Source organism: Aotus nancymaae, unplaced genomic scaffold, assembly GCF_030222135.1.
Source record: "Aotus nancymaae isolate 86718 unplaced genomic scaffold, 86718_ANA_hifiasm-v0.15.2.pri h1tg000077l, whole genome shotgun sequence".
Taxonomy (NCBI): domain Eukaryota; kingdom Metazoa; phylum Chordata; class Mammalia; order Primates; family Aotidae; genus Aotus; species Aotus nancymaae.
The window spans coordinates 14,466,298-14,489,374 of NW_026988492.1; the positions used below are offsets into that span (position 1 = coordinate 14,466,298).

The 23,077-nt window shown below is 34.7% G+C and overlaps 1 protein-coding gene across 1 annotated transcript in view; it reads right to left on the minus strand.

The window, feature by feature from the left end:
- PLXDC2 (plexin domain containing 2) overlaps positions 1–23,077 on the minus strand; it is a 438,114-nt gene that overhangs the window by 118,548 nt on the left and 296,489 nt on the right. Inside the window, exons 5-6 of the mRNA XM_012450101.3 lie at positions 9,210–9,332; positions 4,611–4,729 (exon numbers count right to left, since the gene is read on the minus strand). Of these exons, the coding sequence (XP_012305524.2) occupies positions 4,611–4,729; positions 9,210–9,332 (242 nt within the window). The remainder of the gene's footprint in view (positions 1–4,610; positions 4,730–9,209; positions 9,333–23,077) is intronic.

Consider the following 23,077-nt stretch of genomic DNA (forward strand, 5'->3'; position numbering starts at 1 on the left):
TCTTTTTGTATTTTGGCTGAATTCTAAGCAAACTCTATCTTTGAAGTTAATTAAAATATGCAGCTGTATAACAATAAGGGCCCATAGCTGAAAACAGAATTTCAAATCTTTGGTTGCACAATACGAGCTATAACCTCAGGAAAAATAACTTAATTATTTAAAGGAATCCACGCCTCCACAATTCCTCTCTACAGTATGATTATAGAAAACAACAGGATCTTGGTGAGGAAACATTGAATATTATGAGCAGAAATGTATTCACTCTTATTTTAAGCAGCAGTTGTACTTCCCTATTTCAATCCTACTGTCAAGTAAGATTGTTATAAGTGTAAATGTATTTTCTTATTTATTAATGATTCATCATTTAGTTTGCACTGCAAAAAATTATGCTATTGAAGAAATGACAATATTTGCAGATGAAAGGATTGGAGGTCATGTACGTGCTTAGCATGATTAGCACATTGAAATACTGAGATAAACTGCATGAAGTCATTGAAAATGAAATTTTTTAAACTAAATTTATTCAATCCATTACTAATTTTAATGTAAAATTAATTGTAATTGTAATTTACAATTTTAAAACAAGTCCCAAAATGGTGGTGGGTTTCATGTAAGTCAGAATTTTTCTTCTTATTCACATAAAACATAATGAAACAAAACAAAGCTTGTGTTAGCTTATCAGAAGAAACTTATTACAGAAAGAATTACACTTACTTCCCTGTCTATAATTCAGTAAGTTTAGCTTGGACAGAAACGGAAAATTTTACTCCTTGTAATCATATGTTCTTAGAATTTGGTTAGCTCTACAAATGAAGTAGGAATACCTCTCCTGACTATACTTGTAATTGTGTGATATGAACAAAATCTAATAAGAAAGATTCTTAAAGAGCAAATAAGAAATACTTATTAGAAAAACAAACAAATGAGACATAGATTTGTGAATTGTTATACATAATCTCTTTAGGCAGGAAAAACGGTTGAGCTGTCTTAGAATCATCAAATTAAAGTTTTTGACTCTGGATTTGTCCTTAACTAGCTCTGTGACCTCCAGTATGTCATTTAATCTCTGTGACTCAGCTTGCTCAGCTATAAAATGAAGATAATCATGTATGATCTATTTCCATAATTAAGTCATAAACATTTATTGAACAGCTTCTATGTACCACTGCTATTGTAAAATGCTTAGGATATTAAGGCTTTAGTAAATTGTTGAAGAATTGAACACTATAAATGCACGTGAAAGTACTTTGTAAACGATAATACACGATGCAAGCTACTATTTTATGGTGTCATGTTTAGGAATAGTTTTCTAGTAGTGTGAGGAGCTTCTAGCTCTCACCCAAATGCAAAGGGACTTTATTTTGACAAATTTTACAAATAACAATTTGCCTTAGCAAAATAAAATATATAACAATTACTGAGAAGAAAAAAGTGGTAGACTAGAAAAGTAGAAACTGCTTTCTATCTAGGACATAAAAAGAACAGAAAGGCAAATAATAAAGTAAAAATGACTCATATGAACTCCAAGTGCAGAGGGAAGACATTCTTCAGGATAAGAGCCTGGGAATATCAAGAAAGCATTAAATTTGCCTGTCATCTTGAAATTTCCCATGACAAAACAGGAAAACTGTAGTGGAACATTTTTCTTTGATAAAAATGAAGAAAAGAGATAGGCCTTTAAAAATACCAACCTAGAAGAAAGAACAGGAAGAATCAACTGTTACTCTGCAATGTGAGTTATCCTTTGAGAACAGTATAAAAAGATGACAATTTTGATAATAATGACTGGTAAGAGAAACCACAATAAGAACACAAACCTCTGTTTTGACAAAGCCTCCAGTTGGTGAGACCTAAGACTCCAGACTTACTGACTTCGTATCTTTCCAGAAACTTGACCACTGCTGGTTGAAACCATTGAAAACTAACATTGTAAAACGTCACTGTGCAGTTCCAACAACATATTAGATTGCAGCGAAAACTAGAAATGAATGAATCCTTTTGAGAAATATTCCCTCAGCTTCCAGGGAGTGTGACATAAAAATATGGTGGGCTCTGATATAAAAACATAGCCCTGTTTTTATCTCTTTGGGGAATCACCACACTGCTTTCCACAATGGCTGAACTAATTTGCACTCCCACCAGCAGTGTATAAGCATTCCCTTGTCTCTACAACCTCACCAGTAAAACTACATTCAGCCCAGAAACTCCATTACTGGGAATATAGCCAAAATAATGTAAATTGATGTAACCAAATACCACCTTTTTCCCCAAAACCTATTGAAATAAACAAATGAGTAGAGCAAAGAGAATTTTCAGGGCGGGGAAGATTCTGTATGACACTATAATGATGGATGCATGACATTACACATCCTGAAAACCCTTAGAAAATACAGCATCAAGAGGGAACGCTAATGTAATCTAAGAACATTAAGTGATATTGATGTGCCAATGTAGGTTTATCTGTTGCAACAAATGTACCACTCTGGAGGGGCATGTTGATGATGGGGGAGGATGTTCAGCAGGGGAAGAAGAGTATGTTCAACCTCTGTGTATTTTCTGCATCATTTTGCTGTGAATCTAAAACTACTCTAAATTAGTCTGTTAATTAAAAAATAAACAAATAAATCATTCTGCCACAAAGACACATGCATGTGTATGTAAACTGCAGCACTATTTATAATAGCAAGGACACAGAATCAACCAAAATGCCCACCTGATAGACTGGATAAAGAAAATCAGGTACACAGACCCCATGGAATACTATGGAGTCATACACCAAATGAGATAATGTCCTCTGCAGGGACATGGATGGAGCTGGAGGTCATTATCCTTAGAAAACTAATGCAGGGGCCGGACGCAGTGGCTCACGCCTATAATCCCAGCACTTTGGGAGGCCGAGGCGGGTGGATCGAGGTCAAGAAATCGAGACCATCCTGGTCAACATGGTGAAATCCTGTCTCTACTAAAAATACAAAAATTAGCTGGGCATGGTGGCGCGTGCCTGTAGTCCCAGCTACCCGGGAGGCTGAGGCAGGAGAATTGCTTGAACCCAGGAGGCGGAGGTTGCAGTGAGCCCAGATCGCGCCATTGCACTCCAGCCTGGGTAACAAGAGTGAAACTCCGTTTCAAAAAAAAAAGAAAGAAAGAAAACTAATGCAGGAATGGAAAACCCAATACCACATGTTATCACTTATAAGTGGGAGCTAAATGATGAAAACACATGGCACAAAGAAGGGAACAACACACACAGGTCTACTTGAGGGTGGAGGGGAGGGGGAGGGAGAGGATAAGAAAAAGTAACTGTTGGGTTCTGGTCTTAGAACCTGGATGAGAAAATAATCTGTACAACAAAACCCCTGTGACGTGAGCTTCCCTATATAACAAATCTTCACATGTACTTCTGAACCTCAAAAAAAAGTTTTTTTAAAAAAACCATAAGCTTGGATAAAGAAACACAGAGCAGGACATACCCTATAATTATATCCTATTTACACAATGGCTCTCAAGTAAATGAAAAATTCCATAAAAATGTTTTAAAGAAATAGAAATAGTTGACATGGTTATAGAATTTTTTTAAAGTTGGCCTATTTAATTGTAATTAAATTACGTTTCACTTTTTTGGAATAGATGGATTTCAGAAGATTTGACCAAAGTCAATTCTTTCTTTATCCTCAACATCCCTTTTATAATCTGGGATTCATTTCTCAAGGAAAAAGTAATCCCTCAGTTGAAAACAAGGTATTGAGTCTGTATTATTATAAATACCCCTTAACCTATAGGTTAATAATGCTCATTATTATTTCTCATGGTCCAGGTTTCTCTCATAATTAGACACCATCTAAAACATTACATCTGCAGTTCTTGGAACTTTATTCCTATATTCTTTGTCTGACAGATCTTAATTACTTTGTCAAAAGAGTTGGAAATCACACACACAATTATTCTAGTCTAAATATTCTGTAAATTTAAGGCTACAATTCAGTAAATGTGCATTCTTTACTTTGTCAATTTGTTAAAATGAAACAAACCATAAGTTTAAACTCCTTTGTTCTTTCTATCACTTAGGTCTCTAATTAATCTTTCTTATCCTGTTTCAATAAACATTAGCCAAAGGGATTGTAAGCTCAGCTGTCCTGGAACTCTCTCAGTACTGGGTCATTGAGCCACATAAGTTTTCATGCCTACAAATGCTTTTGAAATTAGAACCAAAATATATCACAGAAATTAACAAGGTGGAATAAAAACCTGACTAACAAAATATTTAAATATAAACATTTAGGTTTAGATGAGAAATCCCTCCAAATTGGATTTTATTTTTCTTAGAGACATTTCACTCTAATACCACTAGCATACAATTACTGAATAATTTTATGAAATTGATGGGTCCTTATGCCAACAATATCAGAATACAAAACAAATAGCTAACAATCAATGAACCCAGAAAATTAAAACTAACTCAAACATTTTTTATGAAGCAAAAGAAACCAAGAGGCAAGAAAATGATTTGAGGTTCATGACTGTAAAATGTCTCTTTCTTGACACTTGGAGCAGTGTCAAGCCAGCAGTCAAGAACAAGGGGAAGGGAAAGAATTTATCAATACATCACTTACTTCTTTGTATCCGAAGATGATGCGTCCATCTATGAGCAGGGTTGCCTGGAACGTGAAGCTTCCCAGGTTATAATTATCCTGGAGATGTACATGGTCCCACTGGACCACAAGTGCTGTGCCTATAATAAACCCATTTAAAAAAAGAAGAAATGCAATGAGAAAAACATACCAATCAATTCCGATGGGAGATTTCACAAAAAAGTTTTTGCATCTGGCCTTCAAATCTGATAGTTGTACTATTTCAATTTTATGTGGTTAATCAAATTCTGTTATTGAAATAGTATTTGGGAGTTTTTTTTAAGGACTGACTATTCTCTAAATATTTAGTAAAATATAACCTCATACTTAGATTAATACTGAGGTATCGCAGTGTGGGGGAATTTTGCCTCAGGAATTTTATTAATGTTAATGGGTACTGTCTGCTTAAATTTCTATGAGCCAGTTTCAAAATGCAGCCCAAGTGGATTGAATGAACTTCAAATACATTTGACAAATGCTGAGACAGAAAGAAACACATTTAAAAAGTTAGGACCACATACAAAAGACCTGCAAATGTCTTTTCCATACTTAGAAACATACTTTTCCACATTGAAGGAGTTCCTTGAACACTAACGGGAATTTTCTCCTTGGGTTCACAACGGTTGTATTTCTGTCTTTGTTATGTTTCTTCCACGACGCTGCAAGCAGCTCAAAGGACCTTGGGCTAAGATCTTCGAAGCCCCCTTGAAGCACACTAGGCTGAACTCCACTGCCGTATATTATATTCTGACTCACTCACTCAGTGTCTACTATGAACAATTAACATGAAATAAAAACTGAAACACAGTTTAATTGTCAGCAGTGAGAACTCATATTTTTGTTTTAACTGACATTTTGTAGTCTCTTTTTTTAAAAAAAGAAAAGAAATGAGCTGCTAAGACTTCTTCACTCTAAATATTAGATTTTTCTGTTCGGCTTAAAAAAATATTGTTGCCCAAAAAAGTTGTGTTGAAAATGAAAATCATAGAACTAAAAGAGCAAATTTTATCTCCCAGCAATAAATATCTGATATATTTTAAAATTACAATTGCCTGGAAGAATTAATTTTCAGTAACTGTTTGGTGCTATTAGTGATATCTCTTGAGCTAGTTGACAACTTTAAATAGACACATTATTTCAAATATTTTGAAAGCCCTATTGTAAGTCTTTAAAGAATGTTGAAGTATAGAAATGGACTTCTTTTGAGGCAAACTTTAAATGTTTTTTAAAGAAAAAATTGAACTTGACCTTGGTGCTTTTAGTCATTTTACTGCTTTGCGTGAAGACCACCCAGGTTTCCTTCCATGGGCATTTCTCTGTCTATATTGTCCTTTTGGAAAGAAAAAAGATAAGGGGAGGGGAGTGGAGGGGAGGGAAAGGGGGAAAGGGAGAAAGGGGGAGAAAGGGGGAGAAAGAAGGAGGGGAGGGGAGGGGGGAGGGGAGGAAGGGGAAGGGGAAGGAGAAGGGAGGGGAGGGGAGGGAAGGGAAAGGGAGGGGAGGGGAGTGGAGGGGAGGGAAAGGGGGAAAGAGAGAAAGGGGGAGAAAGGGGGAGAAAGAGGGAGAAAGAAGGAGGGGAGGGGAGGGGGGAGGGGAGGAAGGGGAAGGGGAAGGAGAAGGGAGGGGAGGGGAGGGGAGGGAAAGGGAGAGGAGGGGAGGGGAGGGGAGGGGAGGGGAGGGGAGTGGAGGGCAAGAAGACAATAGCCCGGAAACTTCCCATGATTTTATAAGTATAGGGATTTTCTAATTGTGAAATGCCTCCTAACTTCCTTTTCCTTCACACATGTCTACAACCCCCAAGCTCTAGTCTCATCCCTATTCTCTAGTTACTTTTTTTTTCCTGAAAGACACATTTATTTTTTTTAACCTTTTATCTTCAAGTGTATTTTTTTCCACTACGCCATTATGAACATTCATTGATTCATTAACTGAATAATTTATTGAGGGCCTAATGAGAGCCAGACATTAGGGATTCAGTAGTGAACCAGACAGATATCATACATAAATAAATGAAAATGCCAGTCTAGAACAGGCACTGACTAACTACAATTGTCCTTTGAACACACCACAGCTGAAAACACTCACAGACAACAATGTAGCCTAGAAATATTGACAAAAGAAAAAACAGTTGTCATGAATATATAAAAATATGTAGATACTAGTCTGTATTATCTAGTTTCTATCACATTCCGGCGATGCAGTGAAAACAATGAGCCAGAGGGCAGAAGACTTAGACTTGCACCTCGTCTCTATAAAACTTTCCATGTGAACTTGGACACAATTAATCTGCACGAACCTATTTCCTCTACTATAACATGGAAAGTATAATTTCTGCCTTCAAGCGATTTCTGCATTAAATACAAGAAAATATAGTTATCCTTGATTATTTATGAAAAAGAGAGGGCTATATAAATTAAAGTTTATAATGCAAATTCTGAGGAAAAGATTCCTAATATTTTGTTAGTAGCAGGTTGTTAAAAATCACACTGTTTGTACATGCTAACTTTTATATCATATAATAGCATAGCTCTCTCAACATTTACTGATTTAAATTTTCCGACCTGCTGCTGTCTTCTCCAGAGAAGACTGCTTTCCTAAATTGTGGAGTTTCCAATCTTTAAGTATGCTGCCAATGATTCTAACCAAACTTGAAAATATTTCAGCAAGTTGCTGTGGTATAAAAACGACTTTGTGAAGAGGCTTACCGTATTTAAAAGTGTTTCACTCATTTAATAAAACACAAGCTTTTATTATCATATTGTTTGAACTCAATATTTCTCAATATTAGATTCCTATGGAATAAGTCATTACACAGAAGATATTTCAGTGGGTAAAAAATACATGCATTCTTGAATAATAATGCTTTTATAAGTCCCAGAAATAAATACTCACTTTACACATTTAATGATTGTTATTCATTCATTAAATAATTATTTAGGGTCTATGCCTATTAAATATCTATGCAGGGTACTGGAGATAAAATGATTTCTTATAAATAGCTGCAGCCCTTGTTTTTAAAGAACTTAAACTTCAATTGTAGTAGTATACATCAATTTTTTAAAAATCATTCAAATACAAGTAAAATTCAACTATTAAGAGCTACCTAGAAACAAGGTATATGAGAATATATGAAGCGAGACTTATTTAATATGCTTTATGATTTTGATACCAACAATATAAAAACGTGATCATTAGAATCATGTGCCCATAAGTAAATGACCCTAATATCATCTAGTGAGTGTCGGAGCTTGGAAAACAGTCAATTTTCATTAAATCATTCATTATTTCCTCAGGATAGATTCCAAAGGCAATTTTGTATGGGAATCATAGAGTAAGTTTCAGATAAGTTTCTGGCTGCAGTTTTGCCTCAAGCATACTGTATTTACACTCTACTTGCACATCCTTGGGTGTTAGCACCTCATGAGGTTTTAAAAAATGGAAGAGAATATAACAGTTCTTAAAATAATAGAGAGAAATCATTATAGTTAACATTTAGAGTTACTTAATATTGGATCATACCTTGGTGTTACTCAAATTGTTCAAAATGTATTCCTAAGGTAAATATCTAACTATGTTTAGTATCCCACTGTGCTATTTTGACCTGTAAAATGGCTTCATCACACTGGTCAGGAGATTGCTTTCAGCAAAATGATCCTATTTTTCCAAGGCTACTGCTACCATCAAGTCTATTTCAACCAGGAGTAAATTTCTTCCCTGATCATCAGAAATAAGAGCAGTAATAACTCTGTTCACCCCAAATGCTTGTATTATTTGCAGGTATAAAATTGTCATTTGAACAAATACACAGAAAATTTTATATTTAATTAATCTTTCCAATATAAACTCTTTGTTACCTATAATTTATTTTCTCTACCAAAGATACAGCTTTCAATAAGATGTTGAGATGAAAATTCATTTGTGTCTCTAAGACCTTGAATATCTCACTTGGATTTTGGCAGCACTTAATGATATATTCTAGTTTTTTTTCTACTTTATATGTCATGAAAAGTAATAGCAGGGATATATTGCTCTTGGTATATTTGATAAATCTTAACAGGCTCTCACTCATTTTTTAAAGTCAAGAAAACTTTATTTTCTTAAGTTGAACTACCCACACTACTTTATACTTTTAAAAATATGTGTTAATCTTATGGATACATACAAGTCATAAGTTCTAGAAATTTTATATCACTATATTATGCCACTTGCCTCTACTGGAAGATCAGAACTAAGATAATTATTCTGATTTCCATTTTTTTTCTGATGGAAAAATTGGAAAACTGACTTACTGAAATAGCATCAAAAACTTATCAAAATGCATCAAAAATACATTTGCTTTGAGGTCTTGTCTACAGCAACTCATTTCTATTGTGTATAGTAGATGTTAATAAACATGTCGGATAAATGTCATTTGTGTACTTTATAAATCTTAACAGTTAACAGTATAACATTTGTCATCTCAGACCATTTGCATCGAGCAGTTTACACACCAAAAAATATCGAGTCCACAAAAACGTTAACATGAATCTGATGCTTGAGGTTAAAAATATATATGCAGCAAAATACACGCTAATCAATACATACCATTATCAAAATATCTGACAGTTGAATTTCTGGATACACTGGGATCGAAATTTGCCATTAAAGGTGCTATGTACTGTGTGGCTGTTAGCATTCGATGTACAACTTCTCCAGTGTATATGAAACCTAGAAACAGAAAAATAGGAAACATGTTCAGAAAAAGAAGCCCATATAAAATTATAATTAAAATACTTCCAGCTCCATTACAGTCCTATTTTTAAAATAAAATGTCATGGTAGCTGGAAAAAAAGGGACATATTTAATATCTTAGTGTCTAATTAACAATACTTGGTCTGGATTAAGTAACAAATTCTCATACGATTTGGTAGAACCCTGCAGACTGGCAAATCCAAAATCTATAACATGTACAATTTTAATTGTGGGAAAAGTGACTATTATCTGGATGAGATTATTAGGCTAATAAATGCTAATACAGTATCATAAGTAATTAAAATATTCAATTTGCCATTATTAATCCCTTGTTATTTTAACACTAGGTTACCACACAAGTCTTTTGAATGAGTGAATTCGGTTTCATGATATTTATTTAACCTACCATCTCGGCATAGGACATTTTAGAAATGACACCTGCTAAAATGCAGAAAATGTTTTGATTTTTTTTTTTTTTTTTTCCTTGAAGGTTGAAAGAGTGCTAAACACCCACAGTGAAGATTTAACGTTTCTTGGATTGCTCAAGTCTCTATATTGTCAGCACGCTGTCAAGAAGATAAAGTCTATATGTTTGCAGATAAGATGGTAAAACATTGACCACGCACAAATGCCTCTCTATTTAGAGATTTAATCAATGCCAGTCTATTCTAGCAGTTGGATAATGAGAGGGAATTTACTATGGAGGACTTCGGCTTTGAATTAACTTTCAATAGCTCCTATGTTACAAGTCTAACCCACTTTCAATTTTTCACACTAGGTTTATTTACTCTGTGGATTATCCATGACAAATTGTTAATCCTGTGCTGGCTTCTTGCCTACAAAGTCTTTAGCTGCCTGAAAGGAGAGTCAGCTCAGGGAATGCTAACTAATTTTAATATTAATTTAAGAAATACACAATTAAGATACATATGCAAATGCACACACACAAATAAAATGCTAAGCAAATTATTTGTGACAAAGCGATGTAATGTATGGGCAGTCATGAGTTAATTAGATACCCAAGACTAATATAAATCATTTTTCTACATTCACAAGAATCAATAAAGAAGCAATGCAGTATTTGAAGCTCAAAAATGTTACTTTGATAACTCATTTTATGGTCTGAATAAATATTTCATTGGCATATTGCAGTCTTCATTGTTTCAAATTCCAAATTGTGATGTTCCAAATTCTGCAAGTTATTGCAGAATTACACCTATAGTTATTTACTTAGAAATTAATTTCTTTTTGGCAACATCTTCTTTCCTTTGACTACCTTTTAACTTTTCATCAAAAGCATAATTGAACTATAGCTATTCATATTAAAAAATATTTTAACTGGAAAAATCTTCAATGTGTATTTTTATCACCATGACTTCTTGCTTATTTGCCAAGCCCTCTTTTAAAATAAATACCTGATGTCTTAAGCAGAATTTTGTGCATTTGTAATTTCACATAGCTCAAGTGTATTAAAAAATGTTACGGTGATATGGTCATTGCTTTTATTATATTTCTCTCTGGATTTTCAGAGTCATACTCCTAATATTCAAAGTGCAATATCACATCCTTAACATTATAAACATGAAGAGTAACTGTTTTTCAGGGTGTCTATTTTTTCTTCTCTCCTCACCAGCATGCATTTATAATGTCATTGTTAAAATGAATACAAAAATTCTATAGATACAATCTTTTAAGGGAAATGTCTGAAGTAGACTCTGAAAATGTTATTTCAGAGAAAATAGCTCCAGGTAGGTTATTTCTCTTCTTTATATTCTCCGTGTACAAATAGAAGAAACTGCTTAACTTGGAGAATGAAGGGCAGTTATTCAAGGAGGGAAGATAATTTTAAATAAATACAAAATCCATTCTCCAAGACGACTTTGTAAGAAAAACAGCAGCAATCCCTAAAAATATATTGTTGCAAAATGTAAGAGCATTGATCACTTCAGACACTTCATACTTAGTTTTTAAATAAATAATATATACATATATATATCCCCCTCAATGTTTCTACATAGGTTTGTCAGGAAAACTGCTCTCTACTTTCAATAACCCAGTTTTCAGATCACAGAAACCATTAACTGTTATTTCTTTTGATTGGGAAAATGTTTCCCACATCTACAATTTCTCAAATGTCAGAAGGGAAATTTCAAATTGTTTCCAAAGAATTCAGTAGCAATATAGAATAATTTGTTTGCATGTAAAAGCCATAGATATAGCTTGATTCTTTTATTACCAGAATATCAAAATAAATTATATTACTATGAATATTAAGGTCGCCACAACTACAAAGAACAAGAAACTGCTACTACAATTACTAGCATGTCTGGCAGTGCTATTACGACGACCACTGTTTATACTACCACCGTGAAAGATTAATATGAAAAAAGAAACAAAGGAAGAAAGAAAAAAACACTGTTCTGTAAAATGAGTTTCATTTTACTAATTCAGGGAATACTTGTTTTTCTTGGTCATACTGAAAGTTAATTATATCAATATCTCAGGTTAGTTTCTAATGACCAAGAAATAAAATTCTTGACTTCTTGGTGAAGCCTATCTCATGATAGACTTTACCTTGTTCTCATTAAGTTTCTAGATTTTAAAAATATCACTTCAGTAGTGGTTAATAATTGAGTGGAGAGAAAATTTACAAGTTTGCAGGGGAATGTAATTAGGTGTTAAATAAGGAAGAGCTATGCAAATTAATGCAACAAAACTCCAAAGCTTTAAAGGCACTCAGAGCTACCAACACACCATTAGACATTTACTTCTTTCCTTTGGCTGTTCTGGGCATGCCCAGTTGAATATAAATATAAATATATGTATATATATAATACGTATATTTTTCTGATCCTTCATGTTTTGGGGTAATTTAAGCGATTATTATTATTATTATTATTATACTTTAAGTTCTGGGACACTTGTAAAGAACATGCAGGTTTGTTACATAGGTATACATGTGCCATGGTGGTTTGCTGCATACATCAACCTGTCATCTACATTAGGTATTTCTCCTAATGCTATTCCTCCCCTAGACCCCCACACCCTAAAAGGCCCCAGTGTGTGATATTACCCTCCCTGTGGCTATGTGTTCTCATTGTTCAACTCCTACTTATGAGTGACAACATGTAGTGTTTGGTTTTCTGTTCTTGTGTTAGTTTGCTGAGAATTATGGTTTCCAGCTTCATCCACATCCCTGCTAAGGACATGAACTCCTATTTTTTTTAAGGGCTACATAGTATTACATGGTATGTATGTGCCACATTTTCTTTATCCAGTCTGTCATTGATGGGCATTTGGGTTGATTCCAAGTCTTTGCTATTGTGAATAGTACTGCAATAAATATACATGCATACTTGTCTTTATAGCAGAATGATTTATAATCCTTCTACTATATGTTTTTACTATTTTATTTACATGTCTTTGTAGCCATTTGAAAAGCTAATCATACAATATCTCCTTTGCTTACTATGTGATTCTACTATAAATAGCACTCATTTGCTCATCTGCCTTTGCAGAAAAGTCATTTATGCAGATAATTTGGGACTGGGAAAGACATCTTCATTTAAAAAAATCAAGTTAAAGAAGCAAATGTATTTTGTTCTTTGAATCTCAAATAATAGTGAACACATGGCCACTCCCTTTTGCCTTAACAACTATTAAAACCAGAGTTAAATTCTGAGTTCATTTGTAATCAACAGCTTTGTTTTTGTATCTTGAAGAATTTCCTTGGGCTGCTTTCTGTAGGTGGTCTCTAGTCATGTGAATAATCTGCTTTTCTATCTGGAGGTCTCATCAAGTCATTTTGGGAATTCTATCATTGTAGGTCTTGTCGTGAATAAATTCCAATCAATCAGTATAGATTTATTAATCTTAACTATGCATGTACTAACCAGAAATATTCTGATAATGGTGAAATTAACCAGTATCTATATAGACCTTAGCTAATTATATTATTTTCATGTATTTTCTTTTGTTCTTTCTCTTTTCTTTCTTTCCTTCCTTCCTTCCCTCCCTCCCTCCCTCCTTTCCTCCTTTCCTCCTTCCCTCCTTCCTTCCTTCTTTCCTTCCTTCCTTGAGTCTTGCTCTGTCACCCAGACTAGAGTGCAGTGGCACTATCTCGGCTCACTGCAAACTCCACCTCCCAGGCTCAAGTGATCCTCCTGTCTCAGCCTCCCAAGTGGCTGGGATTACAGGCATGCGCTATCACGCTCAGCTAATTTTAGTATTTTTAGCAGAGACATGGTTTCACCATGTTGGCCAGGCTGGTCTTGAACTCCTGGTCTCAAGCAATCCACCAGCCTTGGCCTCCCAAAGTGCTGGGATTACAGGTGTGAGCCACTGCACCCAATCTTCATGTATTTTTGTAATTATATTCTTGCACTAACTTTAAAAAGAATAGTGGTGCAATTAGTATTATTTCCATTTATTAAATGAAGTATTTAATAAGACTGGGTAATTTACCCAAAGCCACATGGCTACAATAGGTCTTGTGATTCCAAATGTTATGGGCTCTTTACAATAAAATTTTGCAGTCATTTTGTGTCCAGCCTCACATCAGGTACACTAGAAGAAAGAAAGTTAGGCAGCATTCCTTTTACTTCTCTTGACATCACTTCTAAGGCAACCACGCTGCAGGCATGCTGACAATCCCCATAAACAAGTTAAAATTGCCACCAGATGACAGTTCCCACAACTACACAGTAAGTTCTCACTTAACATCTACAGGTTCTTGGAAGGTACGACTTTAAGGAAAAATATGTAAGGCAAACAATTTCAGCATTAGTTAAATGATATCACTCAAAGTTAAGTTCTTACGGCATATTTCTGGATACAAAACCTTACCGAACTTCTGAAGAAAGACCAAAAACACTTCTAATCGTAAATATTTAAATGAACTTGAGCTATACATACATTTAAGAAAGGTTAATAAAAACAGGTAAGATAGGTATTTACCCAGTTATTTTATTTCTGGGTCACAGGTGGCCAGAGCCTTTCCTGGCAGTTAAGGGAGTGAGGCGAGAACCAACCCTGGGCCAGATGCCATCCCATCATAGGGCACACTCCCACATACACCCACACTCAGTCACACTGAGACCATGGAGACCATGTTGACATGCCAGTAAATCTGATGTGCACACCTTTGGAATGTGAGAGGAAACTGAAGGAACCAGAGAAAGCCCACGCAGACATGGGGAGAACATGTAGACTCAACACAGACAGTGGCCCTGGCCAGGAATCAGTTTTTTTGATTGTTTGGTTGGTTGTTTTCTTCTCATCAACATTGAGAATGAAGTTGAACAGAACAACTTTATTCAAGGGCCTGCTATATACTCTCCCTCAAGGAAGAAAAGACTTATTCTGTCTCTGTGAAAATTCCAGCATCTGTGCCTTAGAGCAGAGGGGTGGCCACCGCAAATCATGCTATTTTTATTGTAATACTAAAGCCTCTGTTATTTTAATTGGAAGATTTTAAAAATAGATTTATATTATATTCCTCTACTGTAATTCACCAAGTGTAAGGCAAACCAATTGATATGGGAATCACACATGGTGAGAAAATTCACTTCCAGATAGAATAAAATTATTTTCTAGTGATGTAACTTAAGTTACTTAGCCTCTGTGTACCTCGGTCACTTAATCTGTTAAATGGGAGTGTAATGGAATCAATATCATTGGGTTGTGGTGAAGACTGAGTCAACACTATAGACGAATGCTTGAAAATTGCAGAAAACCAATGAATCACTTATATTTGCTCTAATTTTTACCCCTCGATGCCTTTTCTATAAAATATATATGCATTAATTTTAGACTTATGCTAGGATATTTATATAACTTTAAAACTGTGCTTCAGACCTAAATGTATGTCTTGTGTTTTACCTGCCTTATTCCTGTTTGCGTTAAGGTACACCACCGATCCTTAACAAGATGCTAGGTAAGAAAAACCTGAGTGACCAAAGTTCTTGGTTTGATATATTTCTCCCTATATTCTAATGGAACATGCACTTTGTAAAAATATTAACCTCCCATTGGTGACAAGTGGTTGTTTTGTTTAGTTGGAAGTGTCATAGTAATAAAGGAAGCACAAAGAAGCTATAATTGCTTGTGAAACACTCCGTAAAACTTTAATGTGTAAGGTGCGTCATAAAATATTCTATTTCATCATCTTTTAGTTAATATTTTGGACCCATGAGGATAGGCTGGAGTTGATGGGTATGCCTGTAGGGCATTGAACATTTGTAGTTAAATGCTGCCTTTAGAGTACAAATGATAATGGTATATGTCATCTTTGTTATGACGTGTACTGTTATCGCTACACATTAATCAAATAGATCTGAAATTTATGATCTTTTACACATAAGGATTTGAAGACCCACTTCCTCATCATAATCTCTCATTAACCTTATATATGTTCCACTTCTGTTCAAGAAGAACTGAATTATTTTACTGAAGGTTTGTGGTTATTATTTGTCAACAGCTCAGTGTTGATGGTAGACAAGTTGCTTGAACAACTTGATGAGGTCTCAGAACAATTCAACTTATGTTTCGCACAAATTCTATTTTGTAAGTCATGATACATTTTCATATGCTATAAACTACCTTCTTAAATATAAATATTTGTCATATTTTTAAATATGACCATGTGTGGCAGCAATTGATAATCTGAAAATTAAAAGTTGTGGTGAGTTATCTGGTAATGTAACTGTCTGCCAGCTGCCACAGTACAATGACAGGTTTTATGTAATAGGCTTCCTCTTAATAAAATTGGTGCTACTAGACCACACAGTTCACTATGAGGATGTCAGCCTGTATATGCAAACTAGACGGTTAATTAAAAAAATGAAGGAAAGAAATAGAAGCATTCTGAAATTCATGGGAGTTTACTAATCACTGGTTCCTAAGAAGAAATTCGTAGTATTGTCAATCGTCAAATACTTTCCCTTTACAATTCCAACCAGCTATCAAGTTAAAATATATTAAGGGTTTTTTACATTAAATTATATCCATTGGTTCTTGGAAAGCAACCTATAATATTGTCAATCACCAAATAGTTCCCATATTTATACTTGTAACCAGCTGTCAAGGTAAAATATATCAAACATATTTTGTATATAAAATAAAAATATATTTAGATGTGTTAACATATGTCACATATCATAGACTCCTTAATTTTATCGGCATAAGGCACCACTGGGGACTATAAACCACAACAAAACCACTCCTTGTGGGGGAAAAGCAACAAGTGACAACTCTGTTACCAGCTGCAAATTACGTTCATAAAATTGCCAATACAAAAATTTGTGTTGACTGTATAAAGAGCCTCTCCCTAACTCCAGAAAAAACAAGAGCTGAAAGAGAGGAAGATAAGACTAAAGTGTACATGAAGAGAGGAAGATAAGACAAAAAAGAGACAAACAAATAAAAGTCAAAAACCAAAAATACCCAAACCTTCCTCCTGAATTTTCATTTTGAACTAACAACAAAATGGTTGATTTTAGTTCTCGTCTCCTCCCTCTTGTTCCTCAAAGAAATTCATGTAACATGTTCTTAGTTAATCATGTTAATTTCTCCTAGTGATCACTGACAACAGCTCCCCTCCCCACTTCCTCAAATGCTCTAATTATCTAGGATTTCTAGATATGGGTCCATTTATACTGCAGACTATACAGGCCAACCCTTGGAGTTTTATATTAGACAAAGTACCTGACTTTTCATGGAGATATTGAACTACCCATCAAGTTTATTTCCTCTATTAGGATAAAACCAAGCAATATTTCAAAAGCCTTAATCCTGCAGGTAGGGTAATGGCAGCAATATGGCAGAATAGGGGTTTCCAGTACTTGTCCACTCTCAAAAAATCAATTTAAGCAACCATCCATGGACAAAAATACCTTCACAAGAGCTAAGAAATCCTGGTGACAGGTTACAGCACCTAAGAGGCTCCCCGAAATAAGAAAAGACACATTGAGGAAGATAGGTAAGTCAATTTCACATTACCCACATCACGTTTCCTCCAAGCCTATGCAACTCAGTGCAGAGAGGTACTCTCCAGGTGAGTAAAGTGAGCAGCACCAAGTTTTGCTGTTGACCCTAACACTGGCCTATTCCAGTGAAACCTGTCAGGCTGGCCAATAGAGACCTAAGCTCCAGGCTGGCCCATGTGACTCCTGACTCCAGGCCCACCCCAACAGCAGGCCAACACTTGCAATCCTAGGTTCCAGGCTGGATAATGTGGCACCCAGTACCAAGTAGTTTGGCCTTCGCAGACCCAAGTTTCAGGTAAGCCCCTGCGAACCCTTCTGCCAGGTTGATTCCCATAGACCCAAGATGTAGGCCCAAACCTATTGACCCATGATCCATGCCTGCCATGCAGACCCAGGTACTAGGATTGCCCAGTTAATCCAGGCTCCAGGCCTGCATCTGCAGACCCAGGCACCAGGTCAGCTCCTGTGGACCCAAGCATTAGGCCCACCCAAACACTGGTCCAGCCAGCCTGCCCAAAAACAGCCTGCACACAGACTTTGTCAGCCACCAGCACTGAATTTCGGTATGGGCTGAGTGGTGAAGGGCATTCTTTTTCAACATCAGTATAAAAAGATTTAAAGAAGTGCCTACTTCATCAAATGCAGACTACGTTACCAATGCAAGGTAACATGGCTCACAAATAATCAAAACATGAGAGCACCAAGATAACCAAATAAAGCACCCATGACAGACCTCAAAGAATTGGAGATCAAGAATTGAAAATAATCCTCTTGAATCTCAAGAAGTTTAATAAAGTGATAGCAACCATGTAAAAAAAAAACAAACAAATTCTGTAACTGAAGAACACATTAACTGAACTGAAAAATTCTATACAGAGTTTCAACAGCAGACTTTTTAAAGCAGGAGAAAGAATCAGCAAGCTTGAAGACAGAGCATTTAAAATTACCTGGTAAGAGAAGTAACAACAAAATAATTTTAAAAAGAGTGAAGAAAGCCTATAATAATTATGAGACATCATTAAGTGATCTATATATTCATTATGGGAGTTTGAGAAGAAGAGAAAGAGAAAAAGGCAAAAGCTTATGTATAAACAATGAAAGAAAACTTGCCAAATCTGAAGAGAGAAATGAACATCCAGATCCATAAAGCTCAAAGAATCCCAAGTAGTTTAGACATAAAGAGATTATCACAAAAACATGTTATTAACAAATTCTCTGATGTCAAAGATACAAAATTTTGAGAGCAGCAAGAGAAAATGTACTCATGACATAAAAGGGAATGTCTGTAAGGCTATCAGGGTATTTCTCAGCAGGAACCTTATAGGGCAAAAGAGAGTAGAATGATAAATTCAAAGTATTGAAAGTAAACCAGCACTGACCAAGAATACTATACCAAGCCAAGTTGACTTTTACAGTGAAGAAGAGAGACAGAATTTCCCAGACAAACAAAAGACGAGTGAGTTTATCACCATTAGAACTACTTCACAAGAAATAGTAAAGAGAATCTTTAAGGTGAAATGAAATGATAGAAACTAACAACATGAAAATATATGAAAGAATAAAACTCACTGTAAAGGTCAGAATGCAATGACATTCAGCTACTCTTACATTCCAATGGTGGTCCACAACTCACTTTTAACTCTAGTATAAATGTTAAAAGACAAAGGTACTGGAAATACAGCTATAATAATTTATTAATGGATACATAATGAAAAAGATAAAAATTGTGACATCAACTACAAAAAAACATGAGGAGAGGGGAAGTTAAAGTGCAGTTTATGTAATGTGAAAGAAGTTATGTTGTTATCAGTTTAAAACATATGCTATGACTTGAAGATGTCTGAAGTAAGCTTAGTGGTAACCACAAAGGAAAAGTTGATGGTAGAAAGAAAGATAAAAGAATTATGCTGGGCGTGGTGGCTCACACCTATAATCCCAGCACTTTGGGAGTCTGAGGTGGGCGAATCACAAGGTCAAGAGATCAAGACCATCCTGACCAACATGATGAAACCCTGTCTCTACTAAAAAAATACAAAAATTAGCTGGGTGTGGTGGTGCGTGCCTGTAGTCCCAGTTACTTGGGAAGCTGAAGCAGGAGAATCGCTTGAACCCAGGAGGCGGAGGTTGCAGTGAGCTGAAATCCTGCCACTGTACTCCAGCCTGGTGCCTGGCGACAGAGCAAGACTCTGTCTAAAAAAAAAAAAAGAAATTAAAACAAATCATGACTAAAAAAAGAGCTATAAAATAGTTGGAAAACTATTAACAAAATGGCAATAGTAAGTCTTTACCAATAAATAATTACTTTAAATGTATGAATTATATTCTTCAATCAAAAGACATATGGTGGTTGAATGAATTTTTTTTAAAAAAGATGCAACTATATGTTCTCTACAAAATACTTAACTTTAAGGACACTCATATGCTGAAAGTGAAAGGATGGAAAAAGATAGTCTCTGAAAATTGCACCAAAATAGAGCAGGGGTAGCCATAACTATATCAGACAAAATAGAAGTTAAATCAAAAACTGTCATAAGAGACAATGATAAAGATATCAATTCATCAAAAGGACATAAAATTGTAAATAGTTATGCCCCCAACATTAAGAATATAAATATATAAAGCAAATATTAATAGAGCTAAAAGAAGAAATAGTTCACCAATACAATAATAGTAGAGGACTTCAATATTGCCACTTCCAATAATGGATAGATCATCCAGACAAAAACATCAATAAGTATACAGAAGACATGAACAAGACTGGAGATCAAATGAATTTAACAGAGATACAGAGAACGCTTCATCCAACAGCAGCAGAATATACATTCTCTCCAAATGTACATGGAATATGTTAGGATAGATCATGAGTTAAGTCAAATAAAAGTCTTCACAGATTTAAGGAAGATTTAAGTTATATAAAGTATCTTTTCATACCACAATGAGATGAAATTAGAAATTAATAAGAGGAGGAAATTTGGAAACATTCACAAATAGGTGAAAATTAAATAACACAGTTCTGAACAACCAATGAGTCAAAGAATAAATAATAGTGAACTTAAAGGAAACAAACAAAAATGCAAACACAACTCTCCAAATTTTATGGGATGCATCAAAAGCAGTTCTAAGAGGTAAGTTTATAGCAATAAATACTCACATGAGGAAACAAGAAAAATTTCATAAAAGCAACTTAATATGACACCTCAAGGAACTAGAAAAAAAAGAACAAACTAAGCTTAAGAAAGGAAATAATAGTTAGCAGAAGAAAGGAAATAAAAAAGATCAAAACATATATGAATGATATAGAGACTAGAAAAGACAATATAAAAGATTAATGAAACTAGGAGTTGGGTTTTTATTTTTTAAAGAAACAAAATGGTAACTTTCAGTTAACTAAAAAGAAAAAAGAAAATACTAAAATTATAAGTGGCTGGCGCAGTGGCTCACATGTATAAGGGCAGCACTTTGGAAGGCCAAGGCAGGAGGATCACCTGAGGTCAGGAGTTCAAGATCAGCCTGACCAATATGATGAAACAACCCATCTCTTCTATATTAGTTTCTTTTATAGTAGTTTCTTCAAAAGAAACTACTATAAAAATTATATGCCAAATAATTGGATAACCTAGAAGCAGTGTATACATTTCTGGAAACATACATATTACCATGTCTGAACAGAACAGAATAGAAACTCTAAATAGAATAGAAAATAGGGATAAAAGTAACCAGAACAAAAAACAGAATAGAAAATATGAAAAAACAAATAACAAGTAAAGAGACTTAATCAGTAAACCAAAACCTCCAAACAAAGAAGCGCTCAGGACTGATGACTTTCCTGGGGTAAAGTCTACCAAATACCTAAAGGAGATTCAACACCAATATCACTCAAACTCTTCCAAAAAAATTGAAGAGAAAGAAACACTTGCAAATTTTTTTCTCATGGCCAGCATTACCTGGATACCAGTCAGACAAAAACATTACAATAAAAGAAAACTATAGATCAATATCCCTGATAAATGTAGATGCAGAAATCCTCACCAAAATAATAGAAAAATCTGGTTCAACAGCACATTTAAAAAAATCATTCCCCATGATCACATAGGATTTATCCTTGTTTTAACATATACAAATCAATAAACATATATTGATTTGCTAATTGATACACCACATTAACAGAATGAAAATTAAAAATTATATGATCAGCTCAATATATGCAAAGAAGTATTTAACAAAATTTAACATCCTTTCATGATAAAAACTCTCAGTAAATTTGGTATAGATAGAATGTAACATAAGACAATAAAGAATATGTATGACAAGTCCACAGATAGTATCATTCTCAACAATAAAAAGCTAAAAGTTTCTCTGGATTAGTAACTAATAAGGATGCTCACTCTTGCCACTTCTTTTCAATATAATATTAGAAGTTCTAGCCAGAGCAATTAATCAAGAAAAAAGAAATAAAAGACAATCAAACCAGACAGGAAGAAATAAAATTATCTTTGCAGATGACATAATGTTTTATATACAAAATCCTTAAAACTCCTCCAAAAAAACTGTTAGCACTAATAAACAAATTCAGTGAAAGTACCAGATACACAATAAGCATGCAAAAATCAGCTGTGTTTGTATATACTAATAGCAACCTATCCAAAATAGAAATTAACACTCTTATATACAATAGCATCAAAAATTAAAATATACTGGATAAACAATGAAATGAAGGCAGAAATAAAGACGTTCTTCGAAACCAACGAGAATGAAGACACCACATACCAGAATCTCTGGGACACATTTAAAGCAGTCTCTAGAGGAAAATATATAGCAATAAGTGCCCACATGAGAAGAAAGGAGAGATCTAAAATTGACACCCTATCGTCAAAATTGAAAGAGCTAGAGGAGCAAGATCAAAAAAACTCAAAACCTAGCAGAAGACAAGAAATAACTAAGATCAAAGCAGAATTGAAGGAGATAGAGACACGAAAAACCCTTCAAAAAATCAATAAATCCAGGAGCTGGTTTTTTGAAAAGATCAACAAAATAGACAGACCACTAGCCAGACTAATAAAAAAGAAAAGAGAGAATAATCAAATAGATGCAATAAAAAATGACAAAGGGGATATCACCACAGATGCCACAGAAATTCAAACCATCATCAGAGATTATTACAAACAACTCTATGCACATAAATTAGAAAACCTGGAGGAAATGGATAAATTCCTGGACAGCTGCCTCCTCCCAAGCCTAAACCAGGAAGAAGCCGAAACCCTGAATAGACCAATAACAAGGTCTGAAGTCGAGGCAGCAATTAAGAGCCTACCACCCAAAAAAAGCCCAGGTCCAGATGGGTTCACAGCCGAATTCTACCAGACATACAAAGAGGAACTGATACCATTCATACTGAAACTATTCCAAATAATCCAAAAAGAGGGAATCCTTCCCAAATCATTTTATGAGACCAACATCATCCTAATACCAAAACCTGGCAGAGACTCAACAAGAAAAGAAAACTACAGGCCAATATCCATGATGAACATAGATGCAAAAATCTTCAATAAAATAATGGCAAGCCGATTACAACAGCACATCAAAAAGCTTATCCACCATGATCAAGTAGGATTCATCCCGGGGATGCAAGGCTGGTTCAATATACGCAAGTCTATAAATGTAATTCACCACATAAACAGAACCAAAGACAAAAACCACATGATTATCTCAATCGATGCAGAGAAGGCCTTCGACAAA